The sequence below is a fragment of the Rhinolophus sinicus genome, linkage group LG03 (assembly GCF_036562045.2).
Source record: "Rhinolophus sinicus isolate RSC01 linkage group LG03, ASM3656204v1, whole genome shotgun sequence".
Taxonomy (NCBI): domain Eukaryota; kingdom Metazoa; phylum Chordata; class Mammalia; order Chiroptera; family Rhinolophidae; genus Rhinolophus; species Rhinolophus sinicus.
Window position 1 is genome coordinate 150,804,555 of NC_133753.1, and position 15,574 is coordinate 150,820,128.

The window sequence follows — 15,574 nt, forward strand, 5'->3', positions numbered from 1 at the left end:
CTCCCAAGAGGTCTGCCTTCCAGTGATGTCCACTCACTGGGCCCAATTAGTCACAGGACTTCAGCACTAGGGGGACCTTTGGGAAACAGTCCAATCAATCCCTGATTTTACAAACGAGGCCACTAAGACCTAAGAAGTTCAATGGTTACACCAAGGTTACACTCTACTTTCTAGAGGCGCAGAAAACAAGTTGAATGCCCTTTCCACATCATCAGCCCTCGTAACCTGCAGGGGTGCCAGAACTGTTCCCCATCCCCTCTTCCACCACCTTTCTTTTTTCCAAGTGAAACCCCTCAGTTCCTGAAGACTCTTCACAATAAGATTTAAAGAGAGTTCATAGTCCTGCTCACATTTGTTTGCCAGTGACCTTAAGACATCCCCCTCCCCACCCCAATGCTGACAGAATATTCTGTATGTGGCCTGACCAGCATAAATACTGATTAGACTATTGACCCCGTGACTGTTCTAACCACATGTAAGACAGGCTGATAAAAACAAGGACTCTGTTGCCCTAGCTGAATGGAGGTATCTCTAACTCGGAGGAAGAATTAAGAAAAACAAAAAGAAATGCACCAGGGAGTTTATTCATCATAGCTGTGCTCAAATCCCACTGTCAGTAAATGAGACCACATGGTGCTTGTAAATGGCTGTGGCCCCTTAGTTTTGGCCATTCCACTCATATGGCATCTGTTACTACACTCTGACCAGTAGTAGCATTCCTGAGGACCCCCCCCTCGCACCCCCTACCCCCATCATCGGCTTTACAGTGTGTGTACTCAAAGTCGAAAAGAAATTTGTGTACATGGGAGCTAAGGAATATTTCCAGTTGTTTAAAATTCTAATAACATGCTTATATATTTTTGTCACTCTACCTCAAATATCACCTTAGCCATTTAGTTCTCATGCCAGTTTGGACCAAAAGCAAGGAAGTCTCTCAGTTGAGATGATGGATGCCTCAACTGAATCATGTGATAGGAAAAAATTCTTAACAGATGACAACTTAAGCACTCAGGCAGCTAAGTGTGATTAAAAACCACAAATATTGCCTTCTACTTAAACACACATACTTTTGTAGAAAAACAGGCTTAATAAAGGCCATAAGGATCACATATTTTAAGTTGAATCATGCGTTACAGTAAGATTTACAATTACATAGTTCTTTCTAATTCTTTCTAATTCATAAGGTGTTAATATATGACTTCATTTGCTCATCATAGCCCTTCCCCCTCCCACTCCCTCTCCTCTCTTTTCCGTTTGATGGACGAGAAAACTGGTTAGATGACTCCTATGGCTAATAAGTGACAGATTGAGGCTGTGATCCCAGGTCTTCCGAGGACTCTTCAACCAGACTGTTTTCCCCCCCTTTATTAAATTTATTGGGGTGACATTGGTGAGTAAAATTATGTAGGTTTTCCAGCGTACATTTCTATAACACATCATCTATATATTGCAGTATGTGTTCATCACCCAGAATCAGTTCAACCAGGCTTTTTCTGCCTCTTCTTTTAATAGCACCATGCTTGGTAGTATTGGCAAAATGGCAATCACCCAGCCTGAAGCTTCCTATTCCATAGACATACTCATACAGAAGGGAAACAGAAATACAATGCTCCTCCCTGCTCCAATATGTGCCTTTAGGCCCCTCATATCTGTCAGTCATTCCTTCTCTGTGGCCTAGATAGATGCCCCAGCATCAGTTATATGCACTAACTGCTCGACTACCATGTTTCTCCGAAAATAAGACCTAACTGGAAAAGACGCCCTACCATGATTTTTCAGGATGACATCCTCTGAACATAACCCCTAATGCGTCTTTTGGAGCAAAAATTAATATAAGACCTGGTCTTATTTTCGGGGAAACACAGTATCATTCTCATTATTTATTCTAAGATTCTTAAGAGTACAAAGAGCAATGACCTTGCCCTCCATGAGTTGCAAAACCTTGTGATCAAGAGTGTAGGCCATGGAAGATTTATGATCCTCTGAGTTTGAATCTATGCCCCACTTACTAACTACACTTCCCAGAAAAGGGCTGTTGTCTGTTTTGTGCCTGGTTTCCTCATATGTAAAATATAGGTAATAACCTCTGCCTTCTGAGAGTATTAGATGACATAAATGCTATTCTCTGTATCTATTGGACAGTCCCTGGCACATGGTAAGCACTGGATGTTTCCTATCATTATCATATCCATATTCATCTAATTAGTAAGAATTACGAAACTAGCATGGAATTAAATTTACAAGCATAAGGATTAACAATGCCTCAAATTTTGCTACTGTAGGGACCCCCATGAAGATGAGATACTCATCACTGGGGAGCTAATGATTCTGTAATTAATCATGGGGGCATTTCTGAAAGTTGATAACACAACTCCTTTAATAAGGAAGCAAAATAGTTCTTTGATAGAGAAAAGCCAGGTATTTTCATGTCCCAATGACTCTGCATTCCATGATTACCCACTTCATAGTAACTTCTGAAAGGCATCGTCTGAGTTTAGTTTGGTTAAATCTGGTTCTCTAATGAAGGGTCTCAAAAGCTATACGGTATGTTTGTGTTAGGAATTTGGTTTATTAGCTTGGAAGAAGGTCATCTCCATAAATCAGTATTTCAAAGTGTGTATTAATGGAATATCAATGGTACATGACATGAATTTAAAGCATGTTAGATACTAGCTATTTGCTTCTCATAATTTTAGTCTTTAATTGCCTCACCTCAAAGATAAAGACTCAGACTAAATGGTCTCCAAGCTCCCTGTCAATGACACATTTTATAATTTTGTTAGTAGCAAGATTTTAAAATGTATACTTGAAGTATAACTTATTTGGAAGTTAAATCTTGCCTAACATCTGGAGCTAACGCTATTGAATCTTTGGGGCAATACCGAAATTCCACTTTCCGGGAAGGCTATTTGGTAAATCTTCATTTCAAGTGGTTATTCCCATTGATCACTGAGCTGCTTAGGAAAGCACTCTGTTGACAGCAGGACCTTGAAGAGTACCCACCGGAGGGCTTTCTGGACCTCAGAGGTCTAGGAAAGCAGTGAATTATCAGGCAGTAGACCAACAGCCTTTTTTGTATAAATGGAAAAGTTCATCCTACAATTCGCATGGAATTGCAGGGAACCCCAAGTAGCCAAAGGAATATTGAAAATGAACAAGTTGGAAGACTCACACTTCCCAATTTCAAAATTCATTAGAAAGCTATGGTGATCACTGCATTATGCTATTAGCACAAGGACAGACATACAACCCGTGGAATAGAGTTGAGAATCTAGAAAGCCACACATGTATGGTCAATTGGCTTCTGACAAGGGTGCCTAGACCAGTGGGAAAAACAAATAGTCTCTTTAAGAAATGACGGTGCAATAACTAGATATCCACATGCAAGAGGATGAAGTTGGACCCCTACCTTACACCATATACAAAAATTAACTTAAAAGTGATCATAGACCTACATGTAAAAGCTAAAACTATAGAACTCTGAGAAGAAAACATAGAAGTAAATCTTCATGACCTTTGATTGGCAATGAATTCTTATATATGACACCAAAAGTATAAGCAACAACAAAAAATAGATAAACAGGACTTCATCAGGTTAAAAAACTTTTGGGCAGAAAAAGACATTACCAAGAAAATAAAAAGACAACCCACAGAAGGGGTAAAAATATTTGCAAATCATATATCTGATAGGGGTTTACTATCCAGAATATATGAAAAACTCTTACAACTCTGCAACAAAAAGACAAACAATCCAATTAAAAAATGGGCAAAGGACTTGAATAGACCTTTCTATAAAAAACATACATAAATGGCTGACAAACAAATAGTAAGATGTTCAGCATTATTAATCGCTAGGCTAATACAAATCAAAACCACAAAGAGATACTACTGTTCATACCTACTAGGATGGCTATAAGGAAAAACAAATAAAATGTTGGTGAAGATGTGAAAAAATTGAAACTCTCATACTTTGTGGGTGAGAATATAAAGTGGTACTATCACTGTGGAAAAAATTTTGGCAGGTCCTCACAAAAGCTAAACATAGAATTACCATATGATCCAGTAATTCCACTCCTAGGTATATACCCAAAAGAACTTGAAATAGGTGTTCAAATAAAAACTTGTACAAATGTTCATAGCGTTAGTCAAATATTCACATTAGTCAAAACATGGAAACAACCCAAATAGACATGATAAATGTGGAATACCCATACAATGGAATCTTATTCAGCCAAAAATATTATGCTGAGTAAAAGCCAGATGCAAAAGGCCACATATTGTATACGAAAGTCCATTTATGTGAAATTTCCAGAATAGGCAAATACATACAGAAAGCAGATTAGTGACTCCCAGGGACTGGGGAGCAGGGGCTGGAAAGATGCCCCAAAGATATTGGGAAGTGACTGCTTAATGGATATGGGGTTTACTTTTGGTGTGATGAACTAGATAGTAACGATGGTTGCACAACATTCTGAAGGTACTTTAAAATGCCACTGAATGCTACACTGTAAAAGGTTAAAATGTTAAATTTTAAAAGGTAAATTTATGTTGTGTGTATTTTACCACAATAAAAAAATAAAAATAGAACTACTGGCTGGCTTCTCCTTAGTAGGGAGATGAAAGGGGTAGACTGTTTCCAGCACACAGTGGGGAGCTAGGAGAGAGACATGCAAGGGCTGGGACAAGTAGAACAATGCCCAGGTTTCCCTGGATAAGACACATCACTGCCCAATGCGACTGACTTTTCTTTTTTAAAAACTTTTATTTACTTTTTTAAGTGTGTTTTTCCAGGACCCACCAGCTCCAAGTCAAGTAGTTGTTTCAATCTAGTTGTGGAGGGCACAGCTCACAGTGGCCCATGCGGGGATCGAACTGGTAACCTTGTCGTTAAGAGCACCGCGCTCTAACCAACTGAGCTAACTGGCCACCCCACGCCTGACTTTCATGGTTTTGCTTTAAAAATGTGAATTCCAAAGCTTTGCAGAACCATGGAGACTCACGTTCAGAAATAAGCATAAATGTATGTGACATTCAAATTATTTGATATTTTAGACTACCCCAATTGTGATTTCCATCCATCAATGCAGACATCTGAGTTGACTGCGTTTAGAAAATGATGTTCCAAGAACAGAGAAAAACAATTATGGAAACATTTTCTCTCATTACTCCCAAGGACAAAGCTTATGAGATCATAGGATACTTGATTTAATTTAATTTGCATGGCGGAACTACACAGTCTATATTTCCAGTTACCTTAATAATTGGCAATTGCTCAGAGGAATGCAGGGAGAGGACTGCACAGTTTTCGCCCTTTGCTTTGTTGCCCTGTCCTGAGTCCTCGCTCTGCAAATTCAATCTGACTAGGTGATCAGTCGTCTAAAAGAACTGCCCTCGACCTCTCTGAGGTCAAGGTTGTGTGTAAGTCATGCCCCTGGTCCACTGTCCTGCGTTGTCCATCGTTAACATTTTAGATCACTGGAAAGCGGGGACCATTGCCGCTGTCTCTCCAGCATCAAGCCCAGTGCCGTGGACACAGAGTAGGTACTCATATATTTGCTACATGAATGAATGAAGCCTTAGATAATCTGAGGACAAAATAAATAAGCCTAATGGAAGCAGCACATGTCACAACATAGCACAATGAGTAAGCTTTTTTTTTTTTTTTTTTTGGCTTTTTCATGGGTGACTGAGTATCTGGAAAAAAACGTCAACTGGAAATGAGTCTGTCTCAAGCACGTCAGTGGCAGAAACAGAACGTTCTTGTCACAAAGGAAAATAACCTCAGAATTCAGGACGTGTAGCTTGGAAGTGATGTGTGAAGTACTATTTAAATACACGTTTATTCCCTTTTGTCTCCAGTTCCCATTTCCATTCTCCATCTCATCCCAATACACAACTGTTCTAATGTGCTAATATGCATCCTCGTATTTATATAAGTTCTTAAAAACTGTATTGTTTGGTGCGGCAGTGTTTTTGGCATATGGTGTTTTAATTTATGATGGTATCATGGATCTCATTCTTTCTTGCTCTGTGTGTAAAGAATCGGTATGAAATATCCATGTGGCCTTGATAGTAAAAATACTCTATTAATTGAAAATGTGAATGCTTCATTTGAAATCTTTGGGGGCAGGAAGTAAGGTATAAATGAAGTCAAAGCTGGTAAACATATCCAGGCTTACTTTAATAGGAAAAAAGGTAATAAATCAGATGATAGCATTATGTCTTATCACAATGTGTGTGACTTTTACATTACCATTTTATACAACAAATTAAATTTGGTTCAAATCTTTTGACCACTCTGAAACAGATATTTCCCTTGAGTTACCTAAGGATTTTCACAGGCTGAGTTAGTCACTTCATTTCTTAAAGGAATCATAATACAACAGGAAAAATTAAAATACAAGTTAGGCTATATAAACTATTATGATGTTTACTTCCCTCTTAAATTATAGTCTATTATCCTTTGCTTGGTTAGATATTTGATGGATAAACAGAATGCATTTCAATATTTAAACATTTTAAAATGAATTCTTTAGGGATTTAAGCCTTATTTGAATTTGCACAGTTTACGATGCTTAATTAGAGATATGTGCCCTTTAAGCCCCAAACTTACTTTATCATGAGTCTTTGGCCATCTATGGCTTCACCATCCCTTAAGTCGTACTTGCTTGTCAAGGAAAGGGAAATCTCAGTCTTTGAGAGTTGACTTAGTGTATTTGCCTTGTTAGGATCATTGGGGTCAATGGTTCCTTCCCCTGTAGAAGAAAACACTGTTATTTTCCCAACTCACTCATTGTGATGGTTCATGAACAATGGAAGATAAAGGTTCTGTGGGAAAGATAGGCTCACTAGTCGGACAGGAGATCATAGTCTTCATAAAAAAAGAAATGCATTCCAATATACTTAAAGTGGCTTTTAACATCTTTGATTTAAACATTAAAATAACATGGGGCATAGATATTTAAAATCGGAAAAAATTACTAAAAGAGAGAACTGCTGAAATCCTTAGAGAACACAGCAAGAAATTTCTAGTAAGTTTGGTTCTTTTCTTTGTTTATAATATAGGTTGACAAATCCTTTTTTGATGTATCTAGAGCTTACCTTCAAGAATATCAAAGTGTTTCACAATCTAGGACAGTACGAATTACAGAACCTTTAATGTAGGAAGTGGCTACTGTACTTATTATCCTTTAAATAAGCTTAGGTAGCAAATTCCAAAAATATTTTGACCTGGGATAGGAAAACCAACCAACCAACTAACCAAACTACTAAATACAACCCAGAAGGTAAGTAGAAGGAATAAGCTCTTACCAAGAAAAGATTCCACATGAGGTACTTCTCCCAGCAATTCCAGCAGTTCATTCAGTAAATCATGTTTTTCAGGTGCAATCGCATCCTGGTGCTCCAACAAGAGCTTTGTATAGAAAGTAACACACAAAGATAAAAGTAAACTCTCAACTGCTACCATATTTACATAGTTCCCTTCCGTTTTTCATAATTTTCTTCTGATATTGTTTGAATCTTAAATACAAGTCTGACATTTATTAAAATTAGAGCGCTCAGAGAGAGACACAGTTTTTATTTCATCGTCGAGGGAAGTGCCTACTCTTCATTAAGAAATTGTGAGAGGTGCTCATAAACCCTCTTTCAGCAAGATATGCTAGGGGCAGCCTTCTTCCACCTAACCCCAGTGCTCCACTCCACTTTATAGAAAAACATCCAAGTTGGGGGAAAAGAGTCTAGTAGGAGTCAGAAGTCTCTTGGTTAACACTGGTAGACAAGTGGAAGGGCATTTCCATATCTCTTCAGAGAAAAATTATGCAGTAATCAAATACTCCAGCTATTTTAAAAAATCACCACTATTAGCTATTTTAATCTCTCTGGCATTGAAGATCTCTGATGAGTAGGAGTGGCAGAAATGCCGATCTGGTTCCTTGGCCTGAGACCTAGATGTACCAGCTGGTTTCCCTTTTCACCACCCCCAAAAAAGGATCAGAGGTGAGTAACACTGCTCGGGTATTTTGCCAGGTCTGAGAGGAAACATTCTTAACTCCGGAGGAGCAATAGCACTGGATGGCAAAACTGTGAAGGACAACACATTTGTTTTTGTTTGCACTTAGAATTAAAACAATATTTCCAAAGTATGGCACTGGTACCTTTGGTCAATAGGAAATATAACATTAGTTGTTCTGAGTAACTATCTTATAACACTCTGAATCACGATCAATGAAACTTTTTCATTTTTCAGTCTGTTTTTTTCAAAAGCTTTATGTAGATATAACATATCATCAAATTCACTCATTTAAATGTATGATGTGATTGATTTTTAGTATATTCAAAGAATTGTGCAACCATCACCACTATCGAATCCCAGAACATTTTCATCACTCTAAAAGAAACTCTGTACCCATTAGCAGTCACTCCCCATCACCCATTCCTCCTAGCCCCTGAAACGATTCTCATGCTTTCTGTCTCTATAGATTTAGCTGTTCTGGTCACTTCATGTAAATGGAATCATACAATGTGTAGCCTTTTGTACTGGCTTCTATCACTGAGCATGATGATTTCAAGGTCCATCCATGTTGTAGCATGAATCAGTACTTCATTCCTCTTTATTTCCAAATAGTATTCCATTATATGGAGATATCACACTTTATGTACTCATCTGTTGATGGTCATTTGTTTCCACTTTTTTGGCTATTATGAATAATTACGCTATGAACTTTCATGTACAAGTTTTTGTGTGAACAGACGTTTTCATTTTTCTTGAGTCCATCCATACCAGGAGTGGTATTGCTGCACCATGTTTAACATTTTAGGAATTGCCAAACTGAATCCCAAAGTGGCTGTACCATTTTACATTTTCACCAGCGGTATATGAGAGTTGCAGTTATTCCACATCCTTGCCAACATTTGTTATTACCTGGCTTTTTTATTCTGACCATCCCAATGGGCATGAAGTTGATTTCACTGTGGTTTTGATTTACATTCTGACTACTAATGACATTGAGCATCTTTTCATGTGCTTATCAGCCACTTATATTCTGGATATCAACTACTTACCATATATATGATTTGCAAACATTTTCTCCCATTCTGTAGGTTGCCTATTTACTCTATTCATTGTGTTCACTGATGCACAGTTGTCCATTTTTAAACTGGATTATTTATCTTATTGTTGAATTGTAGGTTTTCTTTGTATATTCTGTATACAAGTCCTTTATCTGATATATTATTTGTAATTATTCTCTCTCATTTCCTTGGTTGTCTTTTCAATTTCTTGATGGCACTGTTTATAGCACAAAAGTTTTTAATTTTGATGCGATACAATGCATCATTTGTTTTTCCTTTTGCTTCTTGTGCATTTGATGTCATAGCTAAGAAACCAGTGCCTAATCTGAGGTCCCAAAGATCTACTGTGTTTCCCCCAAAATAAAATCTAGTCAGACCATCAGCTCTAATGCATCTTTTGGAGCAAAAATTAATATAGGACCCAGTCTTATTTTACTATAAGACCAGGTATGGTATAATATAATATAATATAATATAATATAATATAATATAATATGACCGGATCTTATATTAATTTTTGCTCCAGAAGACGCATTAGAGCTAATGGTCTGGGTAGGTCTTATTTTCGGGGAAACACGGTATTATATTTTCTTCTAAGAGTTTCATACTTTTAGTTCTTACATTAGGTCTCTGATCCATGTTGAGTTCATTTTTGTGTAGGGTTGAAGGAAGGGGTTCAACTTCATTCTTGGCACGGGAATTTCCAGTTGCCCCCAGCACCATTTGTTGAAACGACTATTATTTTCCCATTGAACTGTTCTAGCATTTTGTTGAAAAAACATTGACCATAAATTTGAGGGTTTATTTCTAGACTCTCAGTTTTAGCCCATTGATTGGTATGTCTATCCTTACGCTAGCTTTACACTGCCTTCAGTGTACTTCCTTTTCCATTCTCTTTTAATCTTTAAGATTGGTGGAGAGAGTATCTGTTTAATGCTGCATTTTCATTCACATTGCTAACACTTGCTAATTGGGTTTTTAAGAAACAGAGAGGAGGCCTCAAGATACATTGCTTCAAGGAAACAACTATATCCAACTACTCAGTTTTCATTATACTTATTTACTTGTAAAGTTTCTGTTTATTGCAAGGCATACCAGTTCTTCCACCAAGGCATGCCAGGGGTATTTTGTTTTAAAGCAAAGATATATACTTTCCTTTTTCTTTTAAGGATGAGTTGATTTAAAGAAAGACATCATATAAGTAATAGAGGTGATATAGAGAACAGTGAAATCTGCATGGATCGTACATAGGATACTTTTGGGGGAAGGTAAGTTAGAGACAAGAATAAAATAAGCAAGATGGATACATTTATGATCTTGTCCTCTGCAGAGATTTGGCTGCTGTCCCTGGAAAAGGATGGTCAGTTTCTACCCTTTATTCTGATAATTACAGAACATAAAAATTGCCTAAAAAGGTCTCATTAAAGAGCTTATTTTGAGGTTCTACATATTTGTTGGAGAACAAGGGGCAGGCCACAGGCTTGGCACGTCGTGCTACTGCTGTGCTGGTGTCTGCATGTGGACACCTCTTCAGCTGAGTCAGACAGTAAAGAGGACAGTCTTTACAATTACACAACTCCCACGTTATTACAACTGCTTCCACCCTAACACATGAAAGAATTCCAAAGCAGTCACAAGCTATGTTTCCCAGGATTGGATTCTGTTTTCAATTTTTGTTAACAAAAGGAACAGACTATTTCTCCTTAGAGAGTAACAGTCTAAATTAACACAATAACATTTTCTCTGTGCTGTCCTTGGGAAGGAAACTCTCGTTGTAAAAGAGAACTTCCAGCACTTTTCCTGCATGAGGATACTGCCCTTAGCAAATATGCAGCCAACATGTGGACATTTTCTTTGAAATGGATAATCTACCACAGAAATAGATCAATGGGTCACTGCTCAAACAGGAATCTGTCCACTTGCTCCTTAGAAAGTTATTTTATAAACGATGCACTGCTGAATATGTTTTCTTTGTGATTTGGGGTGTTTATCAAGAAAAGAAGTATAGCCTCTTTGTTTAATCCACCAATTCGTGCTTTCTGTTGGTCATTCAGATGTGTCTTTGTTTAGGGTCACTCACAATACTTCTGGAGAGCTTGTTGCAAATGTGAGGAGGTTCCCTGTTCCAACGCTGAAAGAGGGAAATTCAAAGTGGATCCACTTTCTTCCAAACCTATAGTCAAGCTTTAGTTTCTTAGAAGAGCTGAATAATAAACGCTGAAATTTTGAGCAGTCAATGTTGCCATTTGTTAGTATATCTCGTTTGATGGGGCCAGGAGCAGGACCTTTGAGAAGAGTGTATTTGTTTTGCTTTCCTCCTACTTGTGTGTATCATCCGGAGTTGGGTGCGTCCTTGACCAGGGCTTCTTGACCTTTAGTGTGTATCTGAATCACCTGGGATCTTGTTAGACTGCAGATCCTGGGTACATTCTGAACACATCTCCAGGACCTGGCTTGGAGTAGCAAGATCCAAAACTATTTTTGGAAAGGTTCCCTGTGAAGAACCTCGATTTTTCAGGAAATAAGTTCCAACTGGTTTTTTAAAAACAAGCAAAAACCTTCTCCATGCTTAGCCTCCTTTTTTACTTTAAATGATTAAAAAGCCACATAAGGCTTCTCAATGCCAAGCAAACTGCCCTGCCCTCAAAAGGACCCTAATACATGCTCATGGCTCACGGTGGTGGTGATGTTTGCACGAGGACCAGATTGACACATTACAACATTGCACAGACTGAAACTGCCTGCTTCTAAGAAATGGGGGGTTTTGGAACAACACAGTGATTCTTTGTCGGCAGCTATTGTTGGGTGGGGGTGTCTTCGCTTCCTAACCCTGAGCAGCCTGTTTATTTCCTCTCTCTTTATGTCCAAATATTAGAATAAACATTCTCATTTTTCCAGAAAGTTACTGGAAAAGCTGAGAGGATTCTTGAAATGGAGAGAGATAGAGTATGTGGATTCAGGCAGTGTGGCCTCGGTGGGTGGGGAAAAATACCAGGGTCTACCCCTGCTCACAGCTTCCACCACACATTCACAATCTAACTGTCAATGGATCATGGAAAAAGTAAACTTTCCTTGTTTTCGAGAAGGAATTTTACTAATACATAAGAGTCAGGGAATACATACTCAAATATTTCTTAGGATTAAGAATATGAGTATTAACACATGCTTACAGTAAACCTTGTAGAGAGACTAAGCATTTTCAAGAAACAGATGTCTGAACAATGGACCCATTGCTAAGATGCTCTTCCAACCCCACTTACTGAATGTGTGCTGATGATTTCTTCAATTGAAATAAAAATGACTGGTTTGCTGACTGTCACCACATCTGTGTATTTATCCATATTAAACTTTTCTTCTGGCTCAGGGACATCACATGCTTCTTTGAAATATTTCCTAACAACAACAAAAAAGTCTTAAGACAGTCAAATTTGTGAGTTAAACAGCTTCATAAATAGTGAGAAAATCTTGACTGATGGCTAGTTCTTTGTTTTCTCCCCCAAACCTTGGGAGGACTTGTTATAGCATCGTCTAGGCTGGCTCTGAACTGTGGAAGCTGAGTCCAGGTTTCTAGATGCTGGACCCAGCCCCTCAGAAAGGAATGGAGAGAGCAGTAGGGCCCTGCTAGTGACTCAATATAATCAAATTATAGGCAGATTGTTTAAAAAATAGACCCTGAAATTTAAGCAAAAATGTCAAGGTTGATGTTCCTTGATGTAAGAATCAAGATTTTCTAGAGAAAACAATCTGAAAAACAATAAAATTGTCTCCTTTAAATGGCACAAGCTCTTGGGCCTTCAGTACCCAGCAACCCTTCAGAGGTTCTATTAACCAATTTGACAAAAATTCGAGTTAAGCCTCCTCCACTTAGTTGATCTAAACAACCATTGCTCGCTGCTGGGAAGGCTGTTAAGGATAGACACATAAACAAATGTGTACAATGCCCAGTACTCAGACTCTAAAAAGCCTGCTCTTTTAAGCGATAGCAAATTTAGACAGAGAGACCAAGCAAGCCAGCGGTGCTGCTATCACAGCTTCAGCGTGATCCTTTGCACCGGAAGAATAGGTATTATATCCTATAAAGCTGTAAATGTTTCAGTTGCCTCAAGTCATTTTTGGCATATCTCCTAAGGCTTATACACAAGACTTATACACAAAGGCTTAAACACCAGAAATGACCTCTACTTTTCCACCCCAAGGCTGGAGGTTAAATGGCAGGCCGCCATGCTGGGGGGTGGGGGCGGGGGAAGAGCATGTTTCCATGTGACAACTGGTCTTCTGCACCCTTTTGGCTATAATTTTTCATGAGTTGCTGAGCTATACAAAGGATAAATATGAGTGGAAGAGAAAAAAAATGACATTAAGAGGAGGTGAGGAGAAGGTTTTGGTTTTGTTTCTTTTGAAATGAAAAAGAGTTGGGAACATAGATGGTTGATAGGAATAATGTGAGAAAAAAAGAAGTAAAGGGCAACTGTAATAGCAGATAAGGGCTAACAGGGAAATGGATATTACGTTTTCAGTCAGTGAGAAGACCTAAAATTAGCAGCTTGAGAAATTGCAACTTCCTATAGTAAGAGGATTTGGGGATTTTTTTTTTCCCACAAGAGGCCATACACGCCAATAGAGATTCATAATTGTGAACTATCTTTGCCAGTAGATAAAGCACTAATCCAGAGGAAAACCAAGGAATAGGAAATGATCATTTTCCAAGTGAGGAGTGAAAGAGGCCACATTTATGTCACACTTCTATGACCTACTGACTAAATGGCAGACAGGAGAAAAAAAATGAATGCCAAGATGAACGTGCTTCCTCAGAGAGCTTCGGGTGAGTGAATATTTCTGCAGGACTTACTCCTTTCATGTCCCTGTCCAATGATTAGTGATATGCTTTGGAAATGCATTTGAAGTCAAGAGACTTAGGTCTCACACATATAATTAGGAGCAGTTTGAGACTAGAACATATATAATCCTCAACAAATATAAAAGCTGGGTTTTTCCAACCTTTCAAAACCGAATACCCAGTTTCCTACTATTGTTTGGTGCAGACAAGGCAAGTTTTTCCTGATTGGACAAGTTCTTGAAAACAAAACAAAACCCTCTTAAGTTCAACAAAGCAGAAATCAGCTCTTTTGATTTTTCAATTCTCACTACTATAAGCCTGTAGCATACCACCAAGATTAATATTTCATTTTGTCGACAGCAGAAACCATACATATGGGGACAATACAATGTAACAGGGACACTGGGGCTGAGGGTGGCATGGGCAACACCAATAGAAGTAACCCAGCCTGCTCATCCCTCCCTCCTCTTTCCCCAGTGCCTACTGGTAGAAGAAATGCATGCAGCCACCTGACATCCTGTCTCCCACCCCCAACTCCAGCTTTGGGCACAGAACACACATTATTTTTCTCCAACATCTTGCAAGTTTCTCCAAAAGTAATGACCCCTCTCACCTGAACTTTTGATATGTCTCTGATAAATAATTGTTCATAGATGAGAGATGCTGATTTTCTCCTTCGAACAGCTTATTGGAGGCTGCATGCTGAAGGATCTTGGCCACTGATCCCAAGTTTCTCCTCTGGTCAGAATTTATCTGACCTCCAGCTGTCATGTCGATGATATCAAAGCCGTCCGGAGCTACGATAGCTGGGTTCATGTACCGATAGTACAGGAGGTTTCCAACAATCTGGAATGATGCAGAAGAAAAGACTATTTTTAAGAGAGATAATTCAAGGGTTTGGGTTTTTTATAACAGTAAATATTAATTGACATTTCCCAAGAAAGCAAATTATTTTGTGTTTTGAATTCTAATGAGGAGTGAAATAAAGGTAGTGAATATAATCACATATTACTCGTATAGTTAAAAAATTATTTTTGGTGAAAAGTATGCTATTGCCCTGAAAATGCTCTAATACAAAGAATTGCAATAATGTATGACATCTCCAAATTAACCTCAGCATAATCAATAATCACGATAGTCATTAGAAATAGAAGACCTGAGCTTATATAAATAGTCATACAAGGGGAAAAGAAATCTTACAAAATGGTGTGTTGGTAATTTTGGCTCATACCCCCAAGAGAAGCTATGGTGAGATTACTCTTGAAAATCTACCTTTAATAGCTCATCTTCTGTTGCATCGGGAAATTTCTCATGGATCGAATTCTTCAGTACTTTGGCTATATACCTCAATCCATAACTACATGTAAAACAGATGACAAAAGAAAATAATGGAAAAAGGCTAAGTGAGGAAGAAACACACAGCAATTGTTCCAGTCAACTAGAGCCCAGCATTTTCCTAAAAATTAAACATAAAATGAGATGGTAACGGAATCACAGGACTTCCATGGATGATAGTAACTGAGTACTGGTTTGCATCATTCCCTCTTTGGAGAATAGTTATGAATTTAAAATGCAAATATAAGCAAATGTTCAAAATAGTAAACAAAATATGAGAGAAAAACTCCTACCTTCAGTACCAAGGTTTATTTTACTTATTATTTCAAG

General features: G+C 38.1%; 1 protein-coding gene across 2 annotated transcripts in view; it reads right to left on the minus strand.

The window, feature by feature from the left end:
* The window catches only part of IQGAP2 (IQ motif containing GTPase activating protein 2), a 267,396-nt gene that overhangs the window by 14,343 nt on the left and 237,479 nt on the right, over positions 1 to 15,574 (minus strand). For both annotated transcript variants that reach the window (XM_074328812.1, XM_019728145.2), the window contains exons 26-30: positions 15,182 to 15,266; positions 14,523 to 14,755; positions 12,333 to 12,465; positions 7,312 to 7,414; positions 6,614 to 6,755 (exon numbers count right to left, since the gene is read on the minus strand). In XM_074328812.1, coding sequence (XP_074184913.1) covers positions 6,614 to 6,755; positions 7,312 to 7,414; positions 12,333 to 12,465; positions 14,523 to 14,755; positions 15,182 to 15,266 — 696 coding nt within the window. The remainder of the gene's footprint in view (positions 1 to 6,613; positions 6,756 to 7,311; positions 7,415 to 12,332; positions 12,466 to 14,522; positions 14,756 to 15,181; positions 15,267 to 15,574) is intronic.